The following is a 26250-nucleotide window of genomic DNA, read 5'->3' as shown; positions in this document are numbered from 1 at the left end:
GTCGGCATCGTTGCTGACGACCTACCATACATGGATCAGAGTATATCTGCCGATGCAGACTCAATCGATAGCTACTACTCCCAGCCCAGCCAGCCATGATACTTCACTCAAACCAGATCCCATCAAGTCTACAAGACGCAACATGCGAGGGTCACTGGAGCAGACCTTCGGGCCATGTGAGACTAGCAGGCACAGTCATCACTACCGCGATTTCTTTTGACAGCCTGGGTGGGGGCCGAGAAAGGGCATATCAAACGCATAAAAAGACATGACTGATCAAGGTCATGATTTTGAATTCTCGTAAATAAGTAGATGTGATGGTGATGGTGGTGGATTTCCGAGGAGCGACATTGGCCTGTAGTTCACGCATTCTCCCTAATTTATGAGCCGCCAGGGCCGCCCAGCAGCGCAAACCGTCTAACAATGCTAGGACCGTACTCCTCGTACTGTCAAATGAGTCAGCAAAAGTCGTGTGCGTGATTCCACTGTTCGCTCTTACCTCAGCCTTGGTGTGGCAATAGGAGCGGAACTCGGGCGTCTGGCCCAACAAGCTACCACCGAACCAGGGACCGTGTCTCTGTCTCTTGTGCGTAATGACCTGAACCTCCAAGCCGCCGGACTTGGCACCGCCACTACGGACCTCGCTGGCACGGATGCGCGCGTCAACCAACTGCTTGATATCTCTCTGCAAACGACGACCAAAATCCTTGTACAGAGTGCTGCCTCCAGAAAGGACAATGTTCTTGTAGAGACCGCGACGCACGTCAATAGGCGACGACTGGATGACGTTGTCGACGACAGTGGGAAGAGGAGTGAGGAAGTCGGAGCTGTAAATCTCGGGGTTGAAGAAGATCTCGGGAGCGAGGAAGCGTTCGTATCCGACATCGACGGAGACCTGACGGCCACCAGGCTGGAGCACGGGGTGCTTGATGAAGCGGGTGGGATCGCGGTCGTAGCGGGAGAACTCCTTGACGATATCAGGGCACACGTAGCAGTGCTGCTCCTTGATCTCCTGGGCCGTCTTAAGCGACGAGTCCGGCTCGCCTCTGTCGCGCAGCAGGGACTGCACGAAGTAGGTCAGGTCGCGGCCGGCGATGGGGATCGACTTGATGGAGGATCCAATGACGTAGCCCTCGGCGACAGGGATGACGTGGGTAACACCGTCACCAGAGTCGATGACCGTACCGGTCAGAGACCGGTCGTGAACCTTGGACGAGGTCCACGAGGCGGCAAGGGCAAGCACGGCCTGGACGGCGATGTACAGACCGGCGCAGTTGAACGACTCGAAGAAGATCTCGGCCGTGTTCTCGCGGTTCTCAGGAGGGTTCAGGGGCTAGTACAAGGTCAGTTCAAGGCTCTGGGACCATCGGTTCCGGATCTCCGGGTCGTACCGGTTCTGTGAGGAGGAAGAAGTGGTCTTCGGGCTCGACGCGGAGGTACTTAAAGATGGAGTTGGACCAGAATCGTTCCATGTGGTCCTGGATGATGTTAGTTCGAGTCCAGCAACGCTTCCCGCGTGTGATATCCTCTAACCCAGTTCTCTATTTGACCGTGGCGGATGGGATAGTGAAGACCGTAGCCTGGTGAATCCGTCAGCGATTGGCCATCCGTGCCCTGATGTTCGCGTCCAACTACTGACCGGGTCCTCCAGAGGCCGCAATGGCCTCATCGCCAATAAAGAAGTCCAAGTCCTCGGTTCCTCGCTTCGAGTTCAGGTGGCCGCCGGGGCCTGCGCCGCCCGTAAGGAAGGAAGGCTTGTTCGCAACAGCTGGACGGCCGGAGCCCGTTCCTCCACTGCCTCCGGCAGCACCTTTCGTCGCGATGGCGGTCGGGAACACGAAGGACGGGGAGTCGTTGCCGGCGAAACCTGGTTCGAAAATCAGAGCTGTTATTCGGAATACGGACGATGGAGGTGTGCAATTGGCATACCGAGCTTCGAGAATCCCGTGCCGCTGGTGATGGCCCGTTAGCTGGCGATGGTCTCACTGACGTCTGCCTCGGGGGGTGCGGGGCAGGGTGACATTGTTGGCTTACTTGTCCATGACAACGGCAGGCGTTTGGTTCGCCATCGTGGAAGTTGGTTCTGATGCGCTCTGGGAGACTCTAGCTCAGTTGCAGCATCAATGTGTGGAGGGATGGACCGTCGAGGTGTCGGATGTGTCGTGATGTTGATTACGACGTGCGTCCGAGGGAAGGTAGCCGGAAATGTGTGCCTTGTCACCGATGGAAGCTCCCAACCTGCGGCTGTGCATCAGAGTCGGTGGATTCTCCAGCCATGGAGAGGTCGGTGCCCCACCACATGCCCCACCAAGCACTCCAGGAAGGGAAGGCCGTGTCATTGATTTGACACTGTCTGTACGCACTGCTAATGTTACGTAATTATTTTGTATCGACGCCTTGATGTTTTCCCAGCATCTTGTTCGAGACTCAAATTGTTTACAATACCAGGGCCTAAGCTTTTCGAGACCTTTCTTTACAAAAAACCTGCTACTAGAGACTCATGAAGAGCAGGTACTTGATTCAGAATCATCGAGTTCGATGATACGCCAACTTTACGAATACCAACCGCTGACCTGGAAATATTTGGTCGGTACCTAGTGTTCGTTCCAACCGTTTAAGTCAGAAGTCCTGCTGTGGGAAGACGTTTGTTTTGCACCTTCTTGTTTCCAGAGGCTTTCTGGGACAAGGAATGAGTGGTCGTAGAAGAGGAAGAACCATACTTAGTTTTGCGGCTTCTCACATTGGCTGTTGCTTCCTGATTAAGAGAAGGCAATTGCCTTCCTCAACCGTTCCGGAGGCATCCTTAAACGTCAAGCTGCCTGCAATCTCTTTCCTGGAATCCGCTCAAGTTGCCTCCTCATCCTCACTTTTCTCTCCTCCTCTCCTAGTCTCATCCCCGTCGCGATCTCTTCTTGGGTGGTAGCCGAAAGGTCTTAGGACAACCCTCTCAGAGTCATCACGTCTTGTCATTCCTTATTTCGGGTTGTCTCTTGCCACCATTACGGAGACTCTTTTCTTTCGACCCTGGATCTTTATTCTCCAGAGTCTGTCTGGCAACCGGTCCTATCCATTCCAAGTCAGATCTTTATCGTCAGACCGTTGACTATCCCTGGCCATTAGGCTACACCTGGAAGCCTTCCAGTCTCTATCTACAGCATTATCGTACCCAACAACCAATATCGACCATACCGTACTAGCCACAACCACCACAGACACGTTATTCCTAAGACCAAGCGGCCAAATACACCTGCTTCAATCCAAGCAGACAATCGAAAAATCTCTTTCGAGGGGGGGACATTATTCGGTTGGACCACACGTGGAATGGAAAACTTGGTTGCCGAGGCACATCACGACCCGGCCTCTGCAGTTGCAAGCTCTGCATTGCCTTGTTTAGAGACCATCCATGCTCCCAGCTTACAAAATCATGCAAAGACAATGGGGGGCGCTAATGGCACAGTCGACCGCGTGTTGAAGCGAATGCACAAGGGCAAATTCATCGGGGCCATCTTCATCCATGCGGGTGCCGGTTTTCACAGTCACCAAAACGAACGAGTTCACCTTGAGGCTTGTAGCGAGTCAGTTTACCTTGTTCAGTCTGATGATTCTCTGTTGACCAAGTTAGTGCCGCTTCCATGGGAATGAAGTTTCTGAAGTCTGGTGCCTCGGCTACCGAGGCCGTCGAAGCTGCTTTACGCGTCCTCGAAGACAAGGAGATCACCAACGCCGGTTACGGATCCAATCTTTCAATGGATGGGACCGTCGAATGCGATGCAACGATTGTCGATCATCTTGGTAGAAGTGGTGCTTGCGGAGCTGTCCCAAGTGAGTGAACGTGCAGAGACTGCAGTGGAAGGCCAAGACTAACATGACAATCAGACATCAGAAACCCGGTCTGCCTCGCAAAGTTGATCTTGGACAAGAGCAGCCAGCCTCTGTCCTTGCGACGAGTCCCGCCAAATATTCTCGTTGGTGAGGGCGCCAAAAACTTCGCCTTGGAAAACGGAATGCAAAGTGTTCCCAACGAGTACCTAATCTCTAAAAACGCGCGTGACCGGTTTTTACGATGGCAAGAAGATCTTAGACGGGCCGAAGAGAAGCAGAAACAGACTGGGACTCGCAAAGCACCTGGAGAAGCGACTGATAGCTGCCAGCAATACGAGACAATACCAACACCCGCCCGAATGTACCAGAACCAACAGAGGGACCACGTCAGTGCTATTCTCAGCGGTACATGGAATGAAGGCCAGCCTGATTCACCACTGCGAGGTTCTCCGGCACTCGAACAGATGCAGGGCCAATACCAGGGGAGCCCTCCGTATGGATCATCGCACTCTTGGGCGTCACCCTCACGGCAAACAATAGAACGTTCTCCTTTGAGCCACGTTGGAGCTTCTGCGCCTTCTGCCAACAGATCTCGACCTCACATACTGCAAGAAGAAGGGCCCCTGACGGCGTCTTCCAGCCAGCTGGCAAATGAAGGAAATCGTGATGGCACCATATCCCCTCTGTGGACAGATGGAACGAAGTTGGCAAGCACCATTGCACAGCTCCAGGGCTGCAGTACTCGCGGACTTAAGCGACCATTTTCTGCAACCGAGCTGGAGCACGAAGATGTCATCACCGACACCGTTGGAGCCATAGCGATTGATGAGAGGGGGCACATCGCGGCGGGCTCCTCTTCCGGTGGCATCGGAATGAAACATCGGGGGCGCATAGGTCCCGCTGCTCTGGTGGGCATTGGCACAGCTGTCGTGCCATGCGACCCGGATGACCCAGACAAAACCAGCGTGGCAACGGTCACCAGTGGCACGGGAGAGCACATGGCCACCACTATGGCATCTCAACGATGTGCTGAAAGGATCTATGGCAATACCCGCCGAGGACCGGGCGGCAGAGATGTTGAGGAGTGGGACGAGGACGCCATTATGGAATCCTTCATCACGAACGACTTCATGGGCCATCCCGGCGTCAGGAATGGCAACTCGATCGGGGCGATTGGCGTGATGACAGTCAAGAAGACGCGGGCTGGGTATTATTTATACTTCGCCCACAACACTGACTCGTTCGCGCTGGCTTCCATGAGTGGTTCCGACAGAGAGCCCGTATGCGTCATGTCCCGCTTGGGCGAGTCTGCTCAAGTTACTCGGGGCGCCCGAAGGATACGGGTCGATCAAGGAACATGATAACAAAGGCGTTGGCGTGGTTAGCGACTTATGGGTGCGGCCAACAACGAAGTGGTAGGTAGGCAATCCTGGGCCATGTTGCGGTGGGCATGCGTTGATTCGCGTCACAACGTAGACCCCCGGAGACTGAGGCTGCAATGGCTGCGAGGTTCGGGACCCCTAATACTGTTATCCAGTAGTGATACCCCTTTTTCATACACATCATACCTCTTCCACCTAGAGCGTCACTTCGCAGGCATGATAGACAGAAACAAGACACAAATGCTTCAAGATGCAGTGACCGGGACGATTTGAGGTCCATTGTTTTTGGTCTGTCTCTGGGACTAAAATGGAGCTCCAGACCTTTGTGGTACTACTTGAGGCGAAATAGCGCCTCTTCCCAAACGTCAGGCTTGTCCCCGGATCTGACCAGAGGGCTGGCTCCCTTTGCTCAGCCGTAGACGAGCAGGATGAAAATAACCAACCCAGAATGCAATCCGTACGATCCTGCTTCTATGCTCGGAATGTTTCGCAGATATCTTAGTCGAGCATGGGCGAATCAGCCTCATCTATATAGCTGGACCTCGATGATAACTACGCTGTAAGCCTCTGCGTAGGTTAAGCGGGCTGTAATGAGCAGCTAGATGTGGCATATGTCGATGCCGCCATGGTATCATGCCTTCTTCTGCGGTATGGCAGCAGCACCTCCTGAACGGTGTTGTCCGGCGAATTGGGTCAGCTCGTGACTTGTATCTTCTCCTTGGTGATAGAAAGGCACGCCTTATCCCGGACGCGGCGTGCCCGCAGCGCTGCCCGTCTCCTCCCGGATGTGGCCGTTTGCCAGGACGGTCCTCTTCTTCTTCTTCTTCCGGCGGGGGACGACGGCGGGCTTAGCGCCATAGCTGCCGAGAGAGAGCTTGGTGCCGCAGGTGAGGCACTCGGAGCCTTCGGGGACGTCGCAGAAGATGCTGAGGCAAATGCTGCAGACGAAGCCAGTGTCGACGACGCGACCGTGGCAGAAGCAGGCGGCGCGGAAGTCGACGGTGTGGTGGGTCGGGGGGATAAGGGAGGAGCGGGCCTCGGCGTCGGCGGCGTAGGCGAACATAAGATAGCTCAAGAGGCCGCGGGGGCTGGCGGCCTGCATGAAGGTGCCGTCAGTGATGTAGCTCGCCTGCTGGAGGAAGGTGGCGTCGCCCGAGAGGGCGAGGGTATCGATGGGGATCTGGGAGTGGGCGGCGGCGAAGACGGCGTTCATGGTGGAGATGTACTGGACAGGCTCCGAGTCGGAAACGGAGAGGATAAAGATGCGGGCGCGGAGACGGCTCAGGGCGGAGGAGGTGGAGCGGGGGACGTCAGGAGCCTTGTTGGTCTCGTTGAGGGAGAGGGAGGTCTTGTTGATGTGGGCGAGGGCGAGGGTAAGGGCGCCCGAGAGTTGGGTGGTGGTGCAGGCGAGGTCGGCCTCGGTGGTGGCGTCGACGAGCTTGCGCATCGAGGACATGACGGCGGACTCGATCTGGGCGAACTGGGGGAATTTGTTGGCGGAGGACTGGTTCGGGGTCGGGGCGAAGGCGTCGACGCCGGTCATGGCGACGTCCTCAGAGGCAGCGGCGCCGTTGGCCGTAGCGGGCTCGGGCTTGGCGGGATAGAGCCATACGGCGCGGTTGCTGTGGGAGGCAAAGATGGCGACCTGGTTCGCATTGCTGAAGGCGAGGTGCGCGTTGACGAAAACGAGGACGTTGGCGATGGCCTTGGAGAGCGGGAGGACATCGTTCAGGGCGGCCCAGGCACGCGGGTTTGTGTCGATGACGATGGAGAGGAGGGAAGGGGTGGCTTCGTGCGAGGAGACCTCGTAGTGGTCCGAAGCATCGACGGCGTTCATGGTGGCGGCAGCAGCGGAAGAGGAGGAGGAGAATAAGGGGAATTAGGCGGGAGACGGCTAGGGCCTCGGAGGGCGGGCGCCAGGTTGCAGGGAAGATGTCACCAGCGGAGCATCTGCGGTTTGTTGTATGCTGTGGACGCGTGTTGACTTTTCGGGGGACCTCCTTCGGCTGAACTTTTCCAATCCTACGCCCGTCGAAGACCGACAGAGTAGTGAATGGGTTGGAGTTCTCGACGCAGTCCGAAAAATAAAAACAAAAACCACCAAAAATGGAACGGAAGGAGGAAAAAAAAGGAAAAAAGACAAGGCGACCTTTTGGTGGTGGGTAGGGATTTGTGTGAGGTGAGGTGTGATGCAACAAGCTTCCAAGTCTAGAAATAATCCGGAACCATGCTCAAGCTAGGAGCTGGTCCGTGCTTCAGACTCAGGATGGCAAAAAAGGCAAAGCTATTGGATGGCACGGGGCCCGGGGGGTGGGATGTGGGATGCGACGGGGAAGAGACTCCGAAGGAGACCAGCACTTTTCTCGGCTGGGTATGGGATTTGCAAAAGGGTTCAAGGGGTGGGAGGACATGCCACGCACCGCATAATGATGCGCGGTCTGGTGTGGCGTGGGGGAGGACAGGACGCGTTAATGAATGGATTACGGACCGATAGTCGCAGCGCCAGACCTGGCTTAACCTGTAACTTGAAGCCAACGGAGCAACGGAGCGGGCTCATGAGGTAAGCCGGGATAGCATGGCATTATGGCATCATGGCACAGCAAAGCAAAGAGCATTCAAGCATTCTGGCCCCGCCCCTTCCAATTCCAAGACTCGCAGCACATCTTTCCTGGTCGATCCCCATTCGGGATGTACCTGCCTTTGCCTTGCTACCTAATACCTAATTAGACTCAGCAGGCAGGGGGAAGACCGTTATGCGCAACGGGCGGTGTAACTGTTGGGTTCCAATGGTTGAGAGTCGGCCCATTTGCCTTGCCCTTTGAGGTGGGTGCATTGCAATCGATAGGAGAGAGTTGTGTGATGCAACCCGCCAGTGACATGTGCATCGGGTGGTTGGCGATGGTTTGCTGCAAATGGGGTCCAACGAGGGGCACCCGTGGTACCTAAAAAAAGAGACGTGATGGGGAAAAGTCGGGGCCTGTCTTCTCTGCCGTTCCAGCGAGATCAAGTGCGACGGCGGTTCGCTACCACCGTTGAACAGAACTGAGGAACCAAGCAAGCACTCTGACCTCAGTCCCTTGGGTACGTACCGAACGGGTTTGCTACCTACCTACCTATCTACCTACTACCTGCTGCCTACTACCTCGCTGCTGGTCGCTCTCTGACCAGTGACGAGTCTCACTTGTGAAACCTCGAAAGGGATTGTCTCTTGTCATTTCTTATCTCAGCAATCGACCCTCTACCTCCCCTTCCTCAACCTCCTCCACGCCTCTTGTCGTCGCCGGACCTTGTGACCAGCGCATCCCATCACACAGTCCGTCGTTGTTGTCGCCGCCGCCGCCGCCGCCGCCGCCCTAATCAACCAGCCCAAGGTACCTACTTATATCACCGTCCCACCCTGTTTTGTTCTAGACTTTTCCCTTCCGTCCTAGGTCGGTCTGTTCTGCCCTCAACTCACCCACGCACCTCACACGGTACATCCGAGTATCCCTACATTATCACCGACCAACCGATAACCCGGCGCCCTTTTTTCGGACGGCACAGCACCACCACCAGCAACCATGGCCGCCGTCACTCAAGCGACGGCTCCCAAGACGGCGCCCTCACGAGAGGATGAAACTCTCCTCGTGCTTGCGCGATTAATGGAGGGTGGACAAGAGGATGACGAAACAATTCGCGACCTCGACCAACTCACGAAGCTGCTCAATGAGGACACCCAGCTCATCCAGGCCAAGGCCGGCGCCCCCACGATATGCAAACTCATCGACGGTGACTGCGTCGACACCGTCCTGACATATCTCGACATGAGACAGCCCGAGATCGTCCGCGCACACGCCGTCATCGCCACCTCCGCCTACCTCAAGGCCGCCGGCGATGATGGTGCCAAGAAGCTTTCTGGCTTCTTTTTCGACAAGATCAAGAGGGGCACCTATGACGACTACATCGTTGCGTTCTGCGTCGCTGCCGCCACCTTCCCCGTTGTGCCCGACCTCACGGCAGAGCTATTTCTCAGCGAGGGCTTCTTGAGCTCCCTCGGGCCTTTGATGAGAAGGAAGTGGAAGAGCCGCAAGGTCGAGACCGCCTGCCTGGAGATGCTCAACGCCGCCTGCATGAATTCGCAGTGCCGCGACGCTGTTAACAAGTACTGCACCGAGTGGCTCGAAGAGGTTGTTGACCAGGACCCCGACCAGATCGCCAAGGAAATGCAACAGGACCCCGAGTACTCGGCCAAGGAGGGCTCCATCACCATGCGCAAACACTCGGAGCAAGTCCAGAACCTCGCGGCCGTCATCCTAGCGAAACTGAGGGTATGGTATTCAGACCTTTCAACAGCCGGACACGGACCCGTCCAATCGTAGATCTGACTGACTTCAGAACGAAGGCAGTGCCCTCCGCACCGGCGCAGAGTGAGGACGGGCGAGGGAAGATTTCACCTGCAATCACTACCATCGAAGAGCTGTCGACGAGATTCACCACCATGCTCCTGAGTGAAGACGACCATGGGCACCAACACTCTATCGAGGGACTGGCCTACGCATCGATTCAGCCGGTAATCAAGGAGAAGCTGGCAGGGAACGCTGACTTCTTGAAGAAGCTTGTTAAGACGTTGGCCAACGCTCCGCCCAAGTCGCCTGTGACCTATGGAGCTCTCAGTATTCTGGTGAACCTCACTAGATACCAGCCCAGTCTGACCGAGGAGGAAAAGAAGATGAACCAGCTCAAGGCCTACGCCGCCGCCGCTGGTAAGTCCGCCGGACCCGATCCCCTCAACGACAACGATCATGTCACAGAACGATGCAAGCGCGTCTTCGAAGCGGGCGTCACACCGGTCCTGGTGACGCACAGCAAGAATGGCTCACCCGCGTCGCTCTCACTCACTGTCGCTATCATTTACTCCCTTTCAGTTACGACGTCGCTGCGTGGAAAGCTTGCCCAGCAGGGCGCCGTCAAGCTCCTCTTGGCGGCGTGGGCGACCCTGCCGGAGTCGGAAGCTGCAGGTCGTCGCACGGCCGCACAAGCTTTGGCGCGCATTCTCATCAGCACCAACCCGTCCCTCGTATTCGGCGGAAGCCGCTCCAACCCGCAGAGCTCTGCGATCCGGCCTCTCATCTCCATCATTCCCCCAGACCCGGCCGCCGAGACCCGGGACCTCCTCCCGACCTTCGAGGCGCTCATGGCTCTCACCAACCTCGCATCCACTGATGATCTCGACACCAGACGGGCCATTGTCCGGGTGGCGTGGCCGCAGATCGAGGATCAGCTTCTCAGCTCGAATGCCCGGGTGTCCAAGGCCGCGGTCGAACTCGTCTGCAACCTCGTACAGGCCGCCGAAGGCATGGCGCTGTACGCCGACGGTAGCCCCCAGGCCAAGGGCCGTTTGCACATCCTCCTCGCCTTGGCGGATGCTGAAGACGAAGGAACGCGCAGCGCGGCAGGTGGTGCGTTGGCAGCCCTCACGGGGCACGAGAACGTTGTGCAGGCCGTTGTGGAACGCGAGCGGGGCGTCAAGGTCATACTCGACATGTGCGCCGACGACAACGAGGACCTGCGGCACCGCGCTGGCTTCATTGTCTACAACATGGTGGCTGCCGAAGGCGCGCCCGGGGCCAACGCGCGGAAGAAGATCGTCGAGGAGGGCGGTCTTGAGGCTCTCAAGGAGGCGGCCAAGAAGAGCCGGCGGGCTGAGGTGGTCGAGGTTCTGGTGCAGGCTTTGAAGATTCTACTCGAGGACGACCGGGCGTTGGAAGGTTAGAAGACGGACGTTTAGACGTGCCCAGGTCTCCTTTTCTGTACAAGACGCGTCTGATACATTGAGAGTATGCAGACAGGAAAGATCATGGAAGAGAGAACTAAAAAAGAAAAAAAAGAGAAGAGAGCAAGACTAGAAAAGTTCTTTAAACCAAGGTTTCATGCCGCAATTTTTGCTCCCTAATGGCTGCTGCTTTTGGATTATTACAAACCGACGCTGGTATCACGATAGGCAAGACTTTTCCCCCTGGTAAATCTACTGTCCCAATTCTCAAAACCCCGGGTTCCCCCTTTCCCTTCTTTTTCCAATTTCTCAAGCCGCCTTTTCAACCCTGTTCAACACGGCGACGCCCTCGACGTGACCCGTCTGCGGGAAGAAGTCGAAGCCGACGAGGCTCTCAATGTCGTACCTCGTGCCGTCGCCGCCGTCGCCGCGCACCAGGACGCCGACGTCGCGGGCCTGGGTGTGGACGTTGCAGCTGACGTAGACGACGCGCCTGGGCCCGTAGCGCAGCAGCTGGCTGAGGAAGTCGTTGTCGCAGCCCTTGCGGGGCGGGTCGATGACGACGACGGTCTCGTCGGCCGGGTAGGTGACATGAGCGAAGAGCTGGGGCGCGTCGGCGGCCATGAAGTTGCACTGGGACTCGGGGAGGTCGTTGAGGCGGGCGTTCTTGCGAGCGCACTCGATGGAGTCCTTGGCGATGTCGATGCCCGTGCTGCCGCGGAAGAGGGAGGCGAGGGTGATTGTGAAGAGGCCCGAGCCCGAGTAGGCGTCGATGAGGTACTTGATGCGGTCGCGGTTGGGGCCGGCGGGCGGCATGACGCGGTCGCGGATGTAGCCCGTGAAGGTGGGTAGGATGGAGTTGTTGTTCTGGAAGAAGGAGTTGGCCGGGTTGGTGAAGAGGTAGCGGCCGATGTACTCGGTGCTCATGGCGCCCGGCTCCGAGATGCACGTCTTGATGTCCGTGTGGGTGTCGGTGTCGATGCGGATCGCGTCCGAGGGCGTCTCGGCTGGGGGCTGCTGCTGCTCCGGTTCTGTCTCCGGTTGTCCTTCCGCCGTCGTCGCAGCGGCGTTGCCGTCGCCGCCGCCGATAACCTTCTTCGGGTAGCGCTTCGTGCTCTCGCGGAGGAGAATGGTGGCGCCCTTGGTGTAGGTGCCGTAGTCGCGGGCGATGCGGGCGCGCTCACGCTTCATGCCGAGACGGACGGCGTCGGTGCCGATGGGGCAGTCCTCGATGTCGAGGACGGCGCGGCGGCCCTTGACATTGAAGCCGATGTCGGGGACGCGGTCGAGGGCCTGGCGCGGCTTGTTCCTCTTGTGGTGGCCCGGGGGCCCGTCAAAGTGCGGTGTGAGCTTGGTGCGGTAGCCGTACTGCAGCGGGCTGCCGATGGTCTCGGCGACGTCCGGGACGAGGGACGGGTCGAGGTTGGAGAAGTTGCGGAAGGCCTTCTCGACAATGGTACGCTTGTGGGCGAGCTGGGTGTCGTAGCTGAGCATCTGGAACTGGCAGCCTGAGCACTGGGTGAAGTATTTGCAGTTGACGCGGGTGTCGTCGCGCAGCGGGCCCGGGGTGACGACGGAGAGGTAGTCGGCCATGGAGTAGGACTCGGCGGGGAAGTGGCGGATGACCTTGACCTTTGCGATGTCGCCGGGGGCCACGAAGGGGACGACGTAGATCTGCGTAGGCGGGGAGCCTGCGTGCACGGCGAGGCCGTCGCCCGTCGAGGAGAGGGCGAGGACCTCGACCTCGATCTCGGTGAAGGGGGCCGGGAGGGCGGGTTGTGACGGGGGTTGGGTTTGGGTTTGGGTCTGGGTCTCGGCCGCGGTCTCGGCCTCGGCCTCGGCGTCGCCTTCCTTCACCTCCGTGCCCGTGCCGGTGCCGGCATCTGCCGCTCCCGCAGCCGCAGCCGGCTCTGGTAGAGACTCTTTGCGGGACGCGATGAGCGCTTGCACATCGGCCGCCAAGACTTCCTCCGACGACCCTTCGGTGATGTTCCTCTCACGCTTCGACTTGCGCTGCTTGTCCTTGCCGCGCCCGCCTTGGCCTTGGCCCTGGAACCCGCGCTTGTTGCCGTTGGGCCTGCCTCCGTTGTTGCTCTGCCATTTCTTCTGCTCCAACCCCTGAACGTGACCCTGGCCTTGTTGAGGTGCCTGGGCCGGCTGCGGCGTGTCTGTATTTGACGACATTCTGATCTTGCGTATGAGTGGGTGAAGGGGTGCGGCCGAGGCGTAGTAAGCGCGGCCGGGGCCGATGAGTGTGATCACCGCCGGACGAAGTGAGGAATAAGATGAAGTGAGTCTCGGGAGAAGCCGCAGTGACCAACTCATCAGATGTCCGGGCAAAAAAAAAAAAAGGGATGTCTTCTCTTCCTTGAAATTGGGTACGGTTTGGGTAAGACGCCAATTGCCGACGGTGTGACTCGGTCAAAGCTAAACTCGCACCTGTGTGTAATCGAGACCCGATATAACAAGGACCTCGCGAGAGAAAGAAGAAAAAGTATCACCGACTCGCCGTCAGAACAGGGAGGATAATGAAGCTTGTGACTTCAAACTTGCGGCCTGTGAAAGGAAAAAAAAGTTAACGGGCCCAGCTGTGAAGGTTGGTAGGTGCTGAGAATTACCCAATTCGCCGGCTGCTGATTGGTGTCCCTGGCACGCTGGGCCACGCGGTGTGGGGCCGCGATTGAGCATGACCGCCATCATGCGCGCACCTCCAGACTCCACTCCGGCAGCCCCCGGTTTTTTAAGTACCTACCCAAGTCGCTTATCAGTGCCTGCCGGATCTGGGGGGTGGTCCCTGTGAGTTGTGCCCGTAGTGTAATAGAGACTCGGTCTGTCGCAATCGATGGGGGTGGAGGGGGGAGGATCCAGTAGAAATAAGTCATGTCCCCCCGACTACGGAACGAGCTTACTCCTTAAAGGAAGCCCCCTCAGTTTTACTTGCCTTGTGTCCTGCGTCGTGCTTGCTTAGAGTGAGTACCCAGGGATAGGAACGCTGTCCTTCAGATAAGAGAAAGAGAGAGACAGCACTTGCGTGACGACATCCAGAGTTAGGTATCTCACGTCACTCTCCTTTTTTTGGGGTTGTTATCTCTTATCGGAGTTTCGGCCGTTGACTCTCGGAACTATCGTCCGGAGTTGGGGTTCACAGACAAGCCCGTCCTTCCGCTTCTGGGCCGCTCAAGATGAGTGAGTTCGTCCCATGAAAATGCCATCAGTACATTTCTTTGATGAATACGTAAACAGTTTACTGACCGTGACTAGAACCGTCATCCTCCCACTCGATATGGCGCTGCTCTGCCTCCCTGCTATTGCTGGCCGAGCTCCGCTCAACCTCGGCCGCGACGGTGCCGCAGTTCGTCTTCAACCCGCACGCCGGCAGCTCGGGCGCCGTCGCGAGTGAGGCCGTGGAATGCAGCAAGATAGGCCGTGACCTGATTGCGCGCGGCGTATGTCTTCCCCCTCAAAACTCACTTTTGATGAGTCGAATGCCTCAGGAACGCCCGGGAGCAACGTGTAATATTCCACGTGTAAACTAACCTGCGATCAGGGAAACGCCGTTGACGCGCTTGTGGGTACGACCTTCTGTGTCGGCACCGTGGGCATGTACCACTCGGGCATCGGCGGCGGCGGCTTCGTGGTGGTTAGAGACGCCGATGGGAACTACGAGTCCGTCGATTTTAGGGAGTCGGCGCCGGCCGCGGCGTTCCAGGACATGTACAAGGGCAACATCGAGGGCAGCGTCTACGGCGGCCTGGCCGTCGGCGTGCCGAGCGAGGTCCGTGGGTTGGAATACATCCACAAGAAGTACGGCGTGAGTGATCCGGTCACCATGGAATCAGTCGGGACGGAACCGAGAGGCTAAAGTGATTCCCCAGGTCTTGCCTTGGAAGGCCGTAGTCACTCTGGCCGCGCAACTGGCGACAACGGGCTTTAGAGTCTCTGAAGACTTGGTGCGATACATGGCCAACGCCATCAACGGACAGTACAACTTCCTCGTCGAGGACCCCGTCTGGGCCGAGGAGTTTGCCCCGAACGGTCAGTCTTCGGTCTGTCCCAGTCACTGGTGGTGGACTCGTCCAACTGACAACCTATAGGTACACTTCTTCAACTTGGTGACACAATCTACCGCAAACGATACGGGGCGTAAGCATATCCAAAACAACCCCTCCATCTCTAGACACCACAGCTAACAGCCATACCAGCACCCTTGCCAAGATCGCGGAGGAAGGCCCCGACGCGTTCTACTCTGGCCCCATCGCCGAATCCATAATCGCCACCGTCCGAGCCACAAACGGCTCTCTCACCCTCGACGACCTGTCGTCTTACAAGGTCGTCACGCGGCCCTCCTTATCCATCTCCTACCGCGGCCACCGTCTCGTCTCCGTCGGCTCCCCCGCCAGCGGCGCCGTGTGCCTCAACACCCTCAAGATCATGGAGCAGTTCGACCCCTCCGAGAGCGCCGACACCCACCTCGGCGTCCACCGCTTCGACGAGGCCCTGCGCTTCGCCTACGGCGCGAGGTCCCTCCTCGGCGACCCGGACTTCGTCGACGGCATCGGCCCCTTCGAGGACACCCTCATCGACGAGGCCACCGCCAAGGATATCCGCCACAGGATCCTGGACAACCAGACGCAACCGGTCGACTGGTATGACCCCCACGGCATGTACGCGAGCGAAGGGTTCGGCACCTCTCACATCGTGACGGCGGACAAGTCGGGCATGGCCACGTCTCTTACCACGACCGTGAACCTCCTATTTGGCGCCCAGATCATGGACCCCCTGTCCGGCGTGATCCTGTTCGTACCCCCACCCCCCCCCCCCCCTTTAGCGGTATGAAGAACCGCTCCCACTAACAAAAAAAAATTAGCAACAACGAGATGAACGACTTCTCCATCCCCGGCGTCCGAAACGCCTTCGGCTTCGAGCCGTCCCCCGCCAACTTCGTCCGCGCCAACAAGCGGCCCCTCTCCTCCATCACTCCCGTCATCGTCGAGCACCCGGACGGCACCCTCTACGCCACCGTCGGCGCCGCAGGCGGCTCGCGCATCATCAGCTCCACCGCCCAGGTCGCCTGGCACGTCCTTGAGCACGGTCGAACGATGAAGCAGGCGCTCCGCGAACCGCGCCTGCACGACCAGCTCATGCCCAACACCGTCACCTTCGAATACGCCTTCGATAACGACACCGTCGCCAGCATGATTGAGAAGGGCCACGACGTCACGTGGGTACCCGAGGGCCGTAGTGCCGTGCAGGGCATCATCTTCGACGGCGGCGTGTTTGAAGCGGCGAGCGAGCCGCGGCAGAAGAACAGTGGCGCGTTCACGGTTTGAAACCACCAAACAGCACGACTTCACGCAGGGACGACGAGAATCTATGAAACATGGTCCATGTTTGTTGAGGTTATCTGAAGGAAAGGGGTATCCTCGAGTCTATAAAGTAAGGTACATATAGAAATACAAGCAAGAGCAACAGATACTACTAGGCCGTCAGGGCTACCAGCCTCTCCATCTGGGCAATCCACTTTTGGTCGAATTCACTCTCGGTGAATCGTTTAGCCGACTGGCGCGCCCGCAGACGGACGGGGAGCGCATCCTTGATGGAAAGAGCCTTTTCGTAGCCCTCGGCGAACTCCTTGACGTTTGTGGCGTGGAAACCTGCGCCCAGGTTAGTACGTAACTTTGCAAAGTTGTTGTTCATTATTAAGTTACTCACCCGTCGGCTCACCGTCGATCTTGATGACGATGTCGAGCTTGGGACCCCCGCTATCGTGGACGACGGAGATCAGGCCGGCAGCCTGGTACTCGACCACGCCAATGCCAAAGTGCTCGTTCCACATGCCGTTGACACCCACCGAGGCTCTCTGCAGCCAGTCGAGGATCTCAGGCCACGAAGCGTCCAGATGGAACTCGACTCTGTCCTTAATGCCGAGTTCGTTAACCAAAAGGCGCAACGTATACACCCTCTTCGAGTCGTGATCGTCCCTGACGCTACCAATGAGAACAAGCTTCGCATCCTTTGCGGCCTCGGACTTGGTATTGAGGAACTCGGCGAAAGACTGGATGATGAGAGTGTGGTTTTTTTCCGGGCGGAACTGAGCGATGTAGACCAGTGCCTTCTCGCGCTTCTTCTCGCTGGCCTCGGAGACCTCTACGGCCTCTTCAAGCTCCTCGACGGCGCAAGGCGGGTAGTTGACGGCGATGGGGTAGTTTCTAGCCTTAGCCTGACGGTAAGGGCCCCAGAGTCTCTGAACATGGCCCTGGGTCCAGGTCGAGTTCGTCATGACCACATCCACGGTGGATCCAACCCGAGAGTAAAGGGCCGCAAACATCTTCCAGTAAAACTTCTTGACCTTGCCGCGGATACCGACGCCCTTGCCAGCATTGACGCCCTGCGTTCCGGTTGTGGACTTGGGGTCAAGCGACTCCAACATGTCGGTTGAGATCGTGGGATAGTGCACATAGGCACAAGTAGGGACTCTCCGGAAGAGAAGCTTGGACAGACCCAGTGAGAAGGCATAGCCCATTGTGTCAATAAAAATGTCTGGGACCAGGAGCTGAAAGGCATCCCAAGCCAAAATCACAGATCCAAGCGACTGTCCAAGAAGTGTAAAGTGAGGCCATGTTGAGGCCAGGACAAGGTGTCGCGTGCTCAGGTAGAGAAAGTTGACAGAAGGGGGGTGCAGGTCGATGTTGAACCGCGTCTGAGACATTCCGTGAGCATGTGTAAATGAGGGGTTGTGCGCTTAAGGGGTGCAAACCTTGACGCGCGCAAGCATGGCCTGCTTGTTTACTTCATGATCGCCAGTATAGACAACGCAGAGTGCGTTTGGATAGCGCTCCTGGGTGGTTTTGATTGCAGCCCAGAGGACTCGCTCTCCACCCCCACCGGCATTGCTTTGGGCTGTTAGCGACTGACTGCCTCTTGTCGACGTTCACAATGGACGCACCAGAAAGGATGGAAGAAGCCAACGACTCCGGCCCAGCCTGCGTCATTCTTCTCAGAGCTTCCTGAAGCTTGTGCCTGCACATTTTTCTTGCTGCTGGCCGCACCCTTCTTGGATGCTTGCTTGAAGGACTGCTGCTCTGCGTTCATGAGCTCCAAGAGCTGAGCTCTCCTTCCCTCTGTTTTCTTCCGCAGGTATAATCCCAAGAGGGACCCGAGTCCTTTCATAATGAGGGGGAACATAATAAAGGCTGCTATCGGGGCTAAGGCTATGGCCGGCACAACGACATAGGCGAGGGTCCAGGGATCGATGCCGAAGGAGAAGGGCTTCTGCCCAGACGGCGCTGAGCAGGTTTCGGGCATCGGGGGATCGAGGGATCGAGGGAATCGTGGGGTCGATAGGTCTAAGTGTTCTATTTATCGTTTGCTTCACAGCGACCGTGGTGTTGTTCAAAAGGAGAAAAAGAGAGTGCGGTCGAGGCCGAAGAGGACGGCGGTCTGGTCCAGCTTCAGCATTGCCCGTTGACGTCGTTGTAGGTGGGATGAGGTGTAGGTGCTATGGATGGGACGGGAAACTGGCCAGGTTGTACGGATACAGCAAGCTTGAAAACGGGGCGGGGGAAGCTGCAGCGAAGGTACCATGGTATTAGTATAGTACCTACCTACGCACGCCCTTTCTGCGGCAGTGGACAGTGGGCCCCACAAGGGTCTTTTCCGGCCCGGCGAGCTGGACCAAGTTGTGCTGGGCTGACTGGTGACGCGCGCTGATGGGAGCGGTGGGGATGCGCTGGCCGATGACGGGAGGCTCTGTAAGACCGTAATTAGCCCTCTCCCACCTTGGGTCACCGCTCGGCGCAGCAGTAAGAGTTGACCTTGTGCTGGATGGCCCGTGCAATAACCCACTATTGCAGCTTGCCATTGACCACTGAGAGAGAGTCAAACATGAATTCATCGACCGATTCATCTCGTTCTTGTTCAACGCCCGAGTCCAACATCAACTCCCGACTTACCTGGCCTAGTCTCCAAACCCCGGATTCAACGGAAGCTCATACTCTACATCGACAGGACCAGGCAACTTGTTTTAAACCCAACGGCCCTCTGAAGAGCGTATGGTCAATTGATCATGGCTTCCCTCAGAGCGGCGCGTTGCGCTTTCGCGCCCGGCTTGCGCCAACCTCTGGGCTTCTCAGCAGCAAGCTCGCTCTCACGCTCTGCCTCTCTCCGCCCTACTCTGAGCTCGATGGCGCCGGTGGTATCCCAGAGGCCGAGAGGTGTTAGAAATCTAGCAATGGGCGCCTACGTCGAGAGCAGCATCCACGCGACCGGAAATGCTCTCATCTGGCTAAACTCCCTCCACCCTACTGGACATTGGGGCACCACAATCATTTTCGCAGCCTTTGCCGTCGCCATTGTCAGAACACCACTTCAGATGATCGCCAAGCATATCATCAATAAACAGACCGAAATCGTACCCATGCTCAACGCCTGGAGGTTTCAACTTCGTTCCAGCAATCGCTTGAAGGAAACTCTGCAAATGGCCCGGACTCGGAAAAGGATCCTCAAGGATCGGGGATGCCAGGACTGGAAGGCCTGGGCCCCGGTGCTTGGAATACCCTTCTGGTTCCTCATGTCTGAAACCCTGAGGCGGCTCTGTGGTGCCCATGGCGGCTGGCTGTCCTTGCTGTCGCCCAACCGCCAGAAGACCACCGTGCCCGCCACGGACGCAGCTGCTTCTGTCTCGGAGCAGGCGTCAGCGGCTCTGTCGTCGCCTGCCGAAGCCGTTTCAGACGGCCTCCAGTCTCTCAGCTCGACTGTGGAGGCCGGTATGGCAAATGGCGGCATGCTATGGTTCACCGATCTCACGGTGGCCGATACCACAATGCTCCTACCTGGGATGCTGATGTTGACCATGGGCTATACTGTTTTCCCGAAACAAGAGGAAATGAGAAAGCTTGTTTTCGATTTCGGAGACTTCCAGGCATACATGACTTCCGGCCTGAAATGGAGAATTCGCCTTCAAAGGGCTCTGCTCGTGTCGGCGCTAATTGTGCCCACACTCTGTAGCAACTTGCCCGCAGGCTTGTTTGTTTACTGGATCTCGTCCATGGTCTTCGGTCAGGTCTCCTCCAGAGTGGTAGACAGGGTGTTTCCTAGGCCTGACACCATCAAACCCTGCCGGAAGACAGAGCGCTTCCTCATAGAGTCCAAAACAAACCAAGTATAGACGTGCACACCCACGTGGACGGGGCACAAAATAGATTTGCGGAATCAGATTCCTTGGCTGTAGAGAAAATGTACATTAACAGCGACACGCCACCCAAACGCCAATGTAGCAATACCAATCAAAACAAACACAAGACCCAATACACTATGCAATGCTAATCCAACACGATTGCTAAAATGATGATGGTGAGGATGACGGCCAGAATCAGCATCAGGCAGCACCCCTTGTTGCGTGCTGCTTTCTGGTGTCTGGCCGCCTGTCGGAGCTCGACCTGCGCGCCGCGAGTGTCGTCGCGCACGTCTTCTACGTTGTCCGCAATCGATGTAAGTTGCTCCCCTTGTTCCGTCACAATTTGCGCTACCTGTCTAAACAGTACGTTCAGGTCGCCAACGCCCTGCTCAATGTTCCGGATCTCCTCTTCGCGCTCGACGATGAGCGCTTCCTGGAAATCCACTTCATCTTGTGATGCTAGGCGGCTGACCTCCTGCTGCTGCTGCTGTTGCTGTAGCTCGAGCCGACCGTCGTTTCCGGCCGATGCGTCGGCCCCCTCGCCCTCCGATACCGCGCGCGCAGCCGTGACGGATGCCCGCTGTTTCTCGAGCGCCTTCCTCTGAATGTCCTGGAACTCTTGGAGAACGTTCTGGAAGTCGGTTGATATTCTGGACTGATCGTACTTTTGTTGTTTCTAACGCAAAATTAGCAACCAATCACGCGCTGCGCATGTATGTGGCACGAACCGTCAAGTCGTCCCAGGTCTGGAGCTTCTTGACTCCATCTCCAATCTCCTTGCACAGGTCCCGGGTCTTCTCGAGGTGGTCGTGGACTCGTTCCCTAACACGGGGGGTGTCGCGCTTCGTTCCGAGAATGTTGACGTCCGTAGTGAGCTGCTGGATGTTGCGCCGCAGGTTAAAGATTTTGTTGGTCAACTGAGACTGGAGTTGCTTGAACTCAGGGTCGTCGGTGTAGTTGCCCTGGCGGCCTGATCGGCCGGCCTCGAGGGATGATAGCTGATCATAAGACATTGTGGCAATAGCAAGCGCAAAACGTATTGCGAGAAAAGGGGTATCAAAAGAATGGCGACGTGTCGTTTCGATGGTGAATCAACTTGGGCCAGCAACAACAAGGTGGGATGAGATGTCTGGGGAAGGGCAGGTGGTACATAGACTCGTAATGGCCGCCAGGAATCGGTATGTCGTCGTTGGATGTGGCTGGAACACTACGTAAGATGCCTCCTTCCAACCAATCATTTCGCGTTCATAATTGTGGTGCCTGGTTGTCTTATCAGCACGTGATGCTTGTGGCTCAGTCCTTCTCCCAAGGCGGGTCCCGACAAGGTTAGTGCTCAGGCAAGCTCGATCCGGAGCTGCGGTTGTTGTTGCACTGGAGATTTTTACATTATTTACTTCTATCTAACCCGGCCACGGCACAAAGTCCAAGTGCAGCCTCGCCAACCTCGCCCCAAACATCCGGTCTCGATGACCATGCAACTTCAGCATGGCACCGGCAACAGTCAGAAGGGCTCCTTATAAGGACTTTCTGCAGCCTGCGCTGCAAAGGCGATTTTCTTCCACAGCGACCATTCTTCTAGGTCTATCTTATTTGCAAGCCGTCTTGCTCTCCGGCTGGACCTCTTGTGCGTAGTTGTCCGCGCGATGCAAGTCCGCGAAGCTCTTCAACTGACATGATGCCTTCAGATTTCTGGTCTTGGTTTCCCATTGGCCCCGCCGGCTTCCGAACATTATTCCTCTTCACTTGCGGCCTGTCGATTCTGGTCTTGCGTATTGCGCAGTACCACGTCGGTGCCCGCGCCTCCAACTCGACCTTCCACGCGTTCACGAAGTACTTCTTCAGCATACATACCCTCGAGGCATTTCTCTTCTACAGCTTTTCGAGCGCGCTGTTCAGCCATGTCTACCTGTGGTCCCTACCGGACAGCGCAAACTTGGGATGGGTCACGTACTACAGTGGGGGCAACCGCACCAGGGTGAACGAGAGAACGTTGGGCTTCTTCACCTATATGGCTGTCAGTGCCGTGGCCCAGGCGTTCTTCCACTTCTACCACGACAGCGACCGGCTCATCATTAACGTGTCGAGACCCGAAGGAAGTGACGTCAAGGCCTCGGGAGATGCTTCGCTGAATAAGGTCTTGGGCGAAGTGCCTGCTATTCTTATTCAGTCTGGGGTACGGTGCCTCAGCGTCGCCCCCATCGCCGCTATAGTTCATATGACGGTTTTGCGATCATTCGTCTGGGGATGGGCCTTGTTTTTCTTGCGGCCTTTCTACAACATTCCCAAATCAAACATGCTACCGCCCACCCAGCCCTGGGACTTGCCACTGATTTTCCGCTGCGTCATGGCTGGGCTTTTGATCAACATTGTCTGGAAGACGGCGAACCATGCTTTTTCGACTTTCATGGTCAAGCCCCCACTTAAGAATGGCAAGCCTCTCACGAGCGAATCCAAGGATCCGAATGGCAGTCTTCTCAACGGACTCAAGAGCAAGAAAGACCAAATTCGGGTGAGTGCCTTCCGTTGGAAGCTCTTGTGTCGTCTGCCATGCTCAAGCTAACGAACGCAGTGCTTTGCCCTCTGGGAACTGGCGTATATCGCTCGTAATGACGAAGGCAGACGCAAGGCCATCTTCCAGGACATCGATAGGAAAGATGGATCCACCTGGTCACATATCTTCGTTCACTGCATCAGTGTCATCAAGACAATCGAGAGCAGGATCGATGAATACGGAAAGCCTGCGGTCGTGCCAGCCGCTCCTGTCCAGCCTGAGGAAGTGCGGGCTCGGTCATCGGCGCCTTTGAAGGAGGACCCGATCTTCCAGAGCAAGACAGTAAACAGAACGATGCGTGGCGAGGTGGAGAAGGCTCTCACCCAGGTTGGACGCCATCCCGGCAACTCGCCGGTGTCACAGCTGAGCCCCATCGCGAAGAAGACGCTCCGAGGAGCCCGTGACAAGGTTTTGAGCAAGGAGCAGCAGGAGGCATTGTCTTCCCCTCAACTGAAGAGCCAACTCCAGACGTGGGCTCTGAAGGTTATCAGTAACGAGTACGTCGGTTGGATGTTCCGTCAGCAGTTCCGAAACCGCCTTACCGCCGTTGTTCTCGGAACGCCGTATTCGGAGCTGAGTCAGTATGTCAACGCGACCGACGTCCTTAGCCTGCTGGCTGTCAACAGTCTTGTGGAGGATCCGTTTGGCAGGGTCCATAAGGACATTCCCGCCATCGTCCGGACTTTCACCACTGTCATCAGCAAGATCGAGGCTTTCAAGGCCAAGTTTCCTATCCATTGGACCGATGTCGAACAGGACAGAGCCACGCCAGAGGTGGATGCTTTGATTACAAGCTTGAAGACGGGTCTAGGCCAGGTGATTGCGGAGTTTGAACCGTACAGCAGCGACTTGAGGTTGACTCGTACGGATATAAGACTGGCGAAGGAGGCCGCAGCCCTACAAGATCTCCCAAGAGAGGACAGAACTCGACTTCCCGAGATGCAGCAGACACGCTAGAAGCGAGTTGTTTCATATGTGGTAGCGCAGTACTATCACGAATTGTGAGGGCGTTCGGTGGGAAAAACGGCACATGCATAACGGCATAACGACATGTATCATCTAAAATAAATGTCAGTACAGCGGTGGTTCTGGTTGCATCAGACGATCCGTGACCGCAAGTTTAACTGTCACATGTAACTGAGGTGTGCAAGCCTCGTCCGTCTGGGCCAGCCGGCAAAGAGGAATGACTTGAGACGATTGGATGCCGGCGATTGGGCACCACTGCACGTGTAAGACAATGGACGCTAGTCACAGGCTCATGCTTCCCCAAGCCAACGCGGCAGGTAAAAAAAGATCTTTCATGCCGAGGGCTGCTCCTCTACCATTCCATCCCATTGTAGGGAGCTCTTGTCTTTGGGCGCGGGCGCCTGGAATTCGAAAAGTTAGTGCCCGTTGCCGCTCACCCGCTTGCGCCGCTAAGCCGAATTCTGTGTTAGACCATGGAAAGCGTGGAAGCTACAGGGGTCGGCATGGGAGGGAATGCCGTCGCCCACCCCCACCTGAGCTTTGTGCAAGTCCAGATTGGTCCTGCCGCCAAGCCCATTCAGCGAAACAGAACAAAACCAGTGCCCCCCAACCAACCTCTCGCGCCTGGAGCCTGGCCCGTCCCGTCCTGTTCGTCGTCACCCTCACGCAACAGTCCGCGCAACCTACGCCTCTTGTTTTTTTCTTCTGTTTCTTGTCCACCAACCTCCATTCCCTCCCTCAACCTTACTTTACCCTTTCTTCCCTATGTAATGTCTAACATTGACTCTTCTCCGTAGCTTGCCCAATTCGGCACTTTTTGCTATTCGCGCACCGGCTCCTTTTTCACCCAGCCATGCTTTTCCGGTTTGCGCCGTTCCTCATGCACTGGCTCGTCCGTCCATGATCCTCGACTCGAAAACTCGTCGCCTCCCGGGTTGAATTCTCAACGCTGGGAACCCCCCTCTATCCTTCTCCGATGTTCTCCCCACGAGCGATTTTCCGTTTCATATACGGTAGTTTCTACTTCGTCCTCTGCTTCCTCCTCACCATCCTCCTTCTCGTCACCCCCGGCGACACCATCTACCAGGCCTTCTCGAACAACCAGCCATATAACATATGGATCATTGCCGCTGCTCTGGTCCTGACCCTCCTCATCGTCTCCTTCATCTACGCGACGCGACTGTATCTCAACAAGACGATCCTCGCATCCATCCCGAAGCCATGGGTCCCCATCGAGAAGGGCGACGTGAACAAGAAGGTCTACGAGATGATCACGGCCGATCTGAAGCGCAGCGCCGCCATTGCTTACGACGCGCGACCACGGATCGAGACGAATTTGTCAGGCAGCGACATGGAGGAAGTGCTGGTAGAGAAGCAGAACTCCGGAAGCAGCGCGGCTAGGAAGCGATTCCAGCTCCCGACCTTGAAAAAGCCAGCAACAACAGAAAAGGAAACGGGCATTGCGCTACCACCTCGACGACCTGTCTGGGGCGAAATCGAACACTACGGGTGGTCATCCCCAAACTCGATCGACCTACCGGATCTGCAGTATAGCACCGTCCTCTCCGAACTACCGAACCTTATCGAAGCGAAAGCTCTGACACTGGCGCCTCCCGACCCTTCCTCTCCTGCGCAACCACCGCTGCTCGATGCCGATGCTGTGGCTTTGCTGCAGCGGCCTCTACCCATGAGTCTGCGCGACTACCTTAGCTACCTGGCTGATCTGGGTGTCATCTCGCTTAATTCGACGACTGCGGATTTCCTATCCACGTACGAATATGCACGCTTCTCCACGCGGCTGATATCGAACGCTCAGTTCCGCGAGCTGATGCATCTGTTTGCTGCGATACTACGCGGCATGCGACCTTTCGATCCCGCCGTTCTGGAATCTTTGGACAGGCCCGGCGAGGATTCTGACAGCGACATCGACAACGATGCACCAATGGTTACCAACCCTACCACGCCACGCAGCTTGTCCCGGTCAGCAACGCAAAGCACGCAGGGCTCTTACAATAGGAGAGAACCGACGGCGAATGCGCGCAACTCCTCGGCCAATACATGGGCTCAGTATCGCACGGCGCCCGCCACTCCGCTGGGCACATTAGCCGGAGCAATATCTAGATCCTCGAGCCTAAACAGCTTCGCCCAGACCCGACTGGCATATGGTCCCGGTCACTCTTCGTCAAACGCCAGTCTGAGATCCGGGGTGTCGGGAAGTTCTACATCTGGCTCCGTCATACGCCTGGCAACGCGGACAGACTCGACAGACTTGCCTTACATCCTCTCATTGCGGGAAACCAGAACCCGGTGAGCTGAAATGCGCCGACAACAACAATAAATACATCACGACTGAATGACTATGGGCACTGCATGATATCCACGGAGTTCTGGGGAGGCTTGAAAGGCCGGCTTCAATTTGTACGGTATTTTCTAACTGTTTAATTGCATACGCACACGTACAAATATTGCCATCGGGAGGTTTTGTCTTCTTGTTTTTTTGAGAGGGTCCTACCGTCACGCTGTTTTGCACTTCCCGCTGCGCCAGAGACGTACCAATAACTGCAGGGCTATGCAACCGTGACATCTGCACACCTTGATTTGA

At 56.8% G+C, this 26250-nt stretch overlaps 11 protein-coding genes across 11 annotated transcripts; 6 read left to right on the top strand and 5 right to left on the bottom strand.

The window, feature by feature from the left end:
* Nucleotides 1–255: 255 nt before the first annotated feature.
* Nucleotides 256–2230, bottom strand: CDEST_06646 (Putative Actin family, ATPase, nucleotide binding domain-containing protein). Its single transcript, XM_062922805.1, has 7 exons — nt 2035–2230; nt 1930–1952; nt 1640–1867; nt 1534–1580; nt 1392–1478; nt 500–1333; nt 256–446 (listed from the first exon to the last, which is right to left on the bottom strand). The coding sequence occupies exons 1-7, from the start codon at nt 2067–2069 to the stop codon at nt 381–383; spliced, it is 1320 nt and encodes a 439-aa protein (XP_062778856.1). The 5' UTR covers nt 2070–2230; the 3' UTR covers nt 256–380.
* A 220-nt stretch (nt 2231–2450) lies between these two features.
* Nucleotides 2451–5924, top strand: CDEST_06645 (Putative peptidase T2, asparaginase 2, nucleophile aminohydrolase). The gene is made up of 3 exons (XM_062922804.1): nt 2451–3575; nt 3623–3822; nt 3877–5924. The coding sequence occupies exons 1-3, from the start codon at nt 3322–3324 to the stop codon at nt 5181–5183; spliced, it is 1761 nt and encodes a 586-aa protein (XP_062778855.1). The 5' UTR covers nt 2451–3321; the 3' UTR covers nt 5184–5924.
* A 1-nt stretch (nt 5925) lies between these two features.
* CDEST_06644 (Putative TFIIH subunit Tfb4/GTF2H3, von Willebrand factor A-like domain superfamily) lies at nt 5926–7669 on the bottom strand. The gene has a single exon (XM_062922803.1). It carries the CDS (start codon nt 7039–7041, stop codon nt 5944–5946), a length of 1098 nt encoding a protein of 365 aa, XP_062778854.1. The 5' UTR covers nt 7042–7669; the 3' UTR covers nt 5926–5943.
* A 1095-nt stretch (nt 7670–8764) lies between these two features.
* Nucleotides 8765–10956, top strand: CDEST_06643 (Putative armadillo-like helical, UNC-45/Cro1/She4, central domain-containing protein; the record flags this gene model as incomplete). The annotated part of the gene is made up of 2 exons (XM_062922802.1): nt 8765–9511; nt 9586–10956. The coding sequence occupies 2 exons, from the start codon at nt 8765–8767 to the stop codon at nt 10954–10956; spliced, it is 2118 nt and encodes a 705-aa protein (XP_062778853.1).
* Nucleotides 10957–11264: 308 nt separating this feature from the next.
* CDEST_06642 (Putative (Uracil-5)-methyltransferase family, nucleic acid-binding, RNA methyltransferase TrmA) lies at nt 11265–13534 on the bottom strand. The gene has a single exon (XM_062922801.1). The coding sequence runs from the start codon at nt 13279–13281 to the stop codon at nt 11266–11268; it is 2016 nt and encodes a 671-aa protein (XP_062778852.1). The 5' UTR covers nt 13282–13534; the 3' UTR covers nt 11265.
* A 283-nt stretch (nt 13535–13817) lies between these two features.
* CDEST_06641 (Putative gamma-glutamyltranspeptidase, nucleophile aminohydrolase) lies at nt 13818–16336 on the top strand. The gene is made up of 7 exons (XM_062922800.1): nt 13818–14142; nt 14218–14402; nt 14504–14767; nt 14832–14991; nt 15051–15099; nt 15159–15752; nt 15824–16336. The coding sequence occupies exons 1-7, from the start codon at nt 14139–14141 to the stop codon at nt 16284–16286; spliced, it is 1719 nt and encodes a 572-aa protein (XP_062778851.1). The 5' UTR covers nt 13818–14138; the 3' UTR covers nt 16287–16336.
* CDEST_06640 (Putative glycosyl transferase, family 1, ALG11 mannosyltransferase) lies at nt 16326–18501 on the bottom strand. The gene is made up of 4 exons (XM_062922799.1): nt 17903–18501; nt 17714–17849; nt 16669–17656; nt 16326–16610 (listed from the first exon to the last, which is right to left on the bottom strand). Exons 1-4 carry the CDS (start codon nt 18259–18261, stop codon nt 16435–16437), a joined length of 1659 nt encoding a protein of 552 aa, XP_062778850.1. The 5' UTR covers nt 18262–18501; the 3' UTR covers nt 16326–16434.
* A 263-nt stretch (nt 18502–18764) lies between these two features.
* On the bottom strand, nt 18765–21320 carry CDEST_06638 (Putative target SNARE coiled-coil domain, syntaxin domain, syntaxin/epimorphin). Its single transcript, XM_062922797.1, has 2 exons — nt 20860–21320; nt 18765–20807 (listed from the first exon to the last, which is right to left on the bottom strand). Exons 1-2 carry the CDS (start codon nt 21142–21144, stop codon nt 20277–20279), a joined length of 816 nt encoding a protein of 271 aa, XP_062778848.1. The 5' UTR covers nt 21145–21320; the 3' UTR covers nt 18765–20276.
* On the top strand, nt 18866–20123 carry CDEST_06639 (Putative membrane insertase YidC/ALB3/OXA1/COX18). The gene has a single exon (XM_062922798.1). It carries the CDS (start codon nt 19022–19024, stop codon nt 20120–20122), a length of 1101 nt encoding a protein of 366 aa, XP_062778849.1. The 5' UTR covers nt 18866–19021; the 3' UTR covers nt 20123.
* Nucleotides 21321–21509: 189 nt separating the features above from the next.
* Nucleotides 21510–23934, top strand: CDEST_06637 (Putative nucleoporin protein Ndc1-Nup). The gene is made up of 3 exons (XM_062922796.1): nt 21510–21755; nt 21817–22640; nt 22701–23934. Exons 1-3 carry the CDS (start codon nt 21617–21619, stop codon nt 23637–23639), a joined length of 1902 nt encoding a protein of 633 aa, XP_062778847.1. The 5' UTR covers nt 21510–21616; the 3' UTR covers nt 23640–23934.
* Nucleotides 23935–24291: 357 nt separating this feature from the next.
* On the top strand, nt 24292–26250 carry CDEST_06636 (Putative defect at low temperature protein). The gene has a single exon (XM_062922795.1). The coding sequence runs from the start codon at nt 24625–24627 to the stop codon at nt 25957–25959; it is 1335 nt and encodes a 444-aa protein (XP_062778846.1). The 5' UTR covers nt 24292–24624; the 3' UTR covers nt 25960–26250.

Source organism: Colletotrichum destructivum, chromosome 4, assembly GCF_034447905.1.
Source record: "Colletotrichum destructivum chromosome 4, complete sequence".
NCBI lineage: Eukaryota > Fungi > Ascomycota > Sordariomycetes > Glomerellales > Glomerellaceae > Colletotrichum > Colletotrichum destructivum.
Note: the sequence above shows the minus strand (reverse complement) of the source record. Positions and strands in the feature narration are given on the sequence as shown.

Excerpts from the sequence above, each read along its gene's own strand:
- CDEST_06646 (XM_062922805.1), bottom strand. The coding sequence starts at position 2,069 with ATGGCGAACCAAACGCCTGCCGTTGTCATGGACAA. Across the intron at positions 1,581-1,639 it reads TGCGGCCTCTGGAGGACCCG|GCTACGGTCTTCACTATCCC; the intron begins GTCAGTAGTTGG and ends CGGATTCACCAG. Across the intron at positions 447-499 it reads ATTGCCACACCAAGGCTGAG|TACGAGGAGTACGGTCCTAG; the intron begins GTAAGAGCGAAC and ends CTCATTTGACAG.
- CDEST_06645 (XM_062922804.1), top strand. The coding sequence starts at position 3,322 with ATGGAAAACTTGGTTGCCGAGGCACATCACGACCCGGCCTCTGCAGTT. Across the intron at positions 3,576-3,622 it reads CACCTTGAGGCTTGTAGCGA|TGCCGCTTCCATGGGAATGA; the intron begins GTCAGTTTACCT and ends TGACCAAGTTAG. Across the intron at positions 3,823-3,876 it reads TGCTTGCGGAGCTGTCCCAA|ACATCAGAAACCCGGTCTGC; the intron begins GTGAGTGAACGT and ends CATGACAATCAG.
- CDEST_06644 (XM_062922803.1), bottom strand. The coding sequence starts at position 7,041 with ATGAACGCCGTCGATGCTTCGGACCACTACGAGGTCTCCTCGCACGAA.
- CDEST_06642 (XM_062922801.1), bottom strand. The coding sequence starts at position 13,281 with ATGAGTTGGTCACTGCGGCTTCTCCCGAGACTCACTTCATCTTATTCC.
- CDEST_06641 (XM_062922800.1), top strand. Across the intron at positions 14,768-14,831 it reads ACATCCACAAGAAGTACGGC|GTCTTGCCTTGGAAGGCCGT; the intron begins GTGAGTGATCCG and ends GTGATTCCCCAG. Across the intron at positions 14,992-15,050 it reads CGAGGAGTTTGCCCCGAACG|GTACACTTCTTCAACTTGGT; the intron begins GTCAGTCTTCGG and ends GACAACCTATAG.
- CDEST_06640 (XM_062922799.1), bottom strand. The coding sequence starts at position 18,261 with ATGCCCGAAACCTGCTCAGCGCCGTCTGGGCAGAAGCCCTTCTCCTTC. Across the intron at positions 17,850-17,902 it reads GGCTTCTTCCATCCTTTCTG|CAATGCCGGTGGGGGTGGAG; the intron begins GTGCGTCCATTG and ends AACAGCCCAAAG. Across the intron at positions 17,657-17,713 it reads CCATGCTTGCGCGCGTCAAG|ACGCGGTTCAACATCGACCT; the intron begins GTTTGCACCCCT and ends GGAATGTCTCAG.
- CDEST_06639 (XM_062922798.1), top strand. The coding sequence starts at position 19,022 with ATGGCTTCCCTCAGAGCGGCGCGTTGCGCTTTCGCGCCCGGCTTGCGC.
- CDEST_06638 (XM_062922797.1), bottom strand. The coding sequence starts at position 21,144 with ATGTCTTATGATCAGCTATCATCCCTCGAGGCCGGCCGATCAGGCCGC. Across the intron at positions 20,808-20,859 it reads AGACCTGGGACGACTTGACG|AAACAACAAAAGTACGATCA; the intron begins GTTCGTGCCACA and ends ATTTTGCGTTAG.
- CDEST_06637 (XM_062922796.1), top strand. The coding sequence starts at position 21,617 with ATGGCACCGGCAACAGTCAGAAGGGCTCCTTATAAGGACTTTCTGCAG. Across the intron at positions 21,756-21,816 it reads GCTCTCCGGCTGGACCTCTT|ATTTCTGGTCTTGGTTTCCC; the intron begins GTGCGTAGTTGT and ends TGATGCCTTCAG. Across the intron at positions 22,641-22,700 it reads GCAAGAAAGACCAAATTCGG|TGCTTTGCCCTCTGGGAACT; the intron begins GTGAGTGCCTTC and ends TAACGAACGCAG.
- CDEST_06636 (XM_062922795.1), top strand. The coding sequence starts at position 24,625 with ATGTTCTCCCCACGAGCGATTTTCCGTTTCATATACGGTAGTTTCTAC.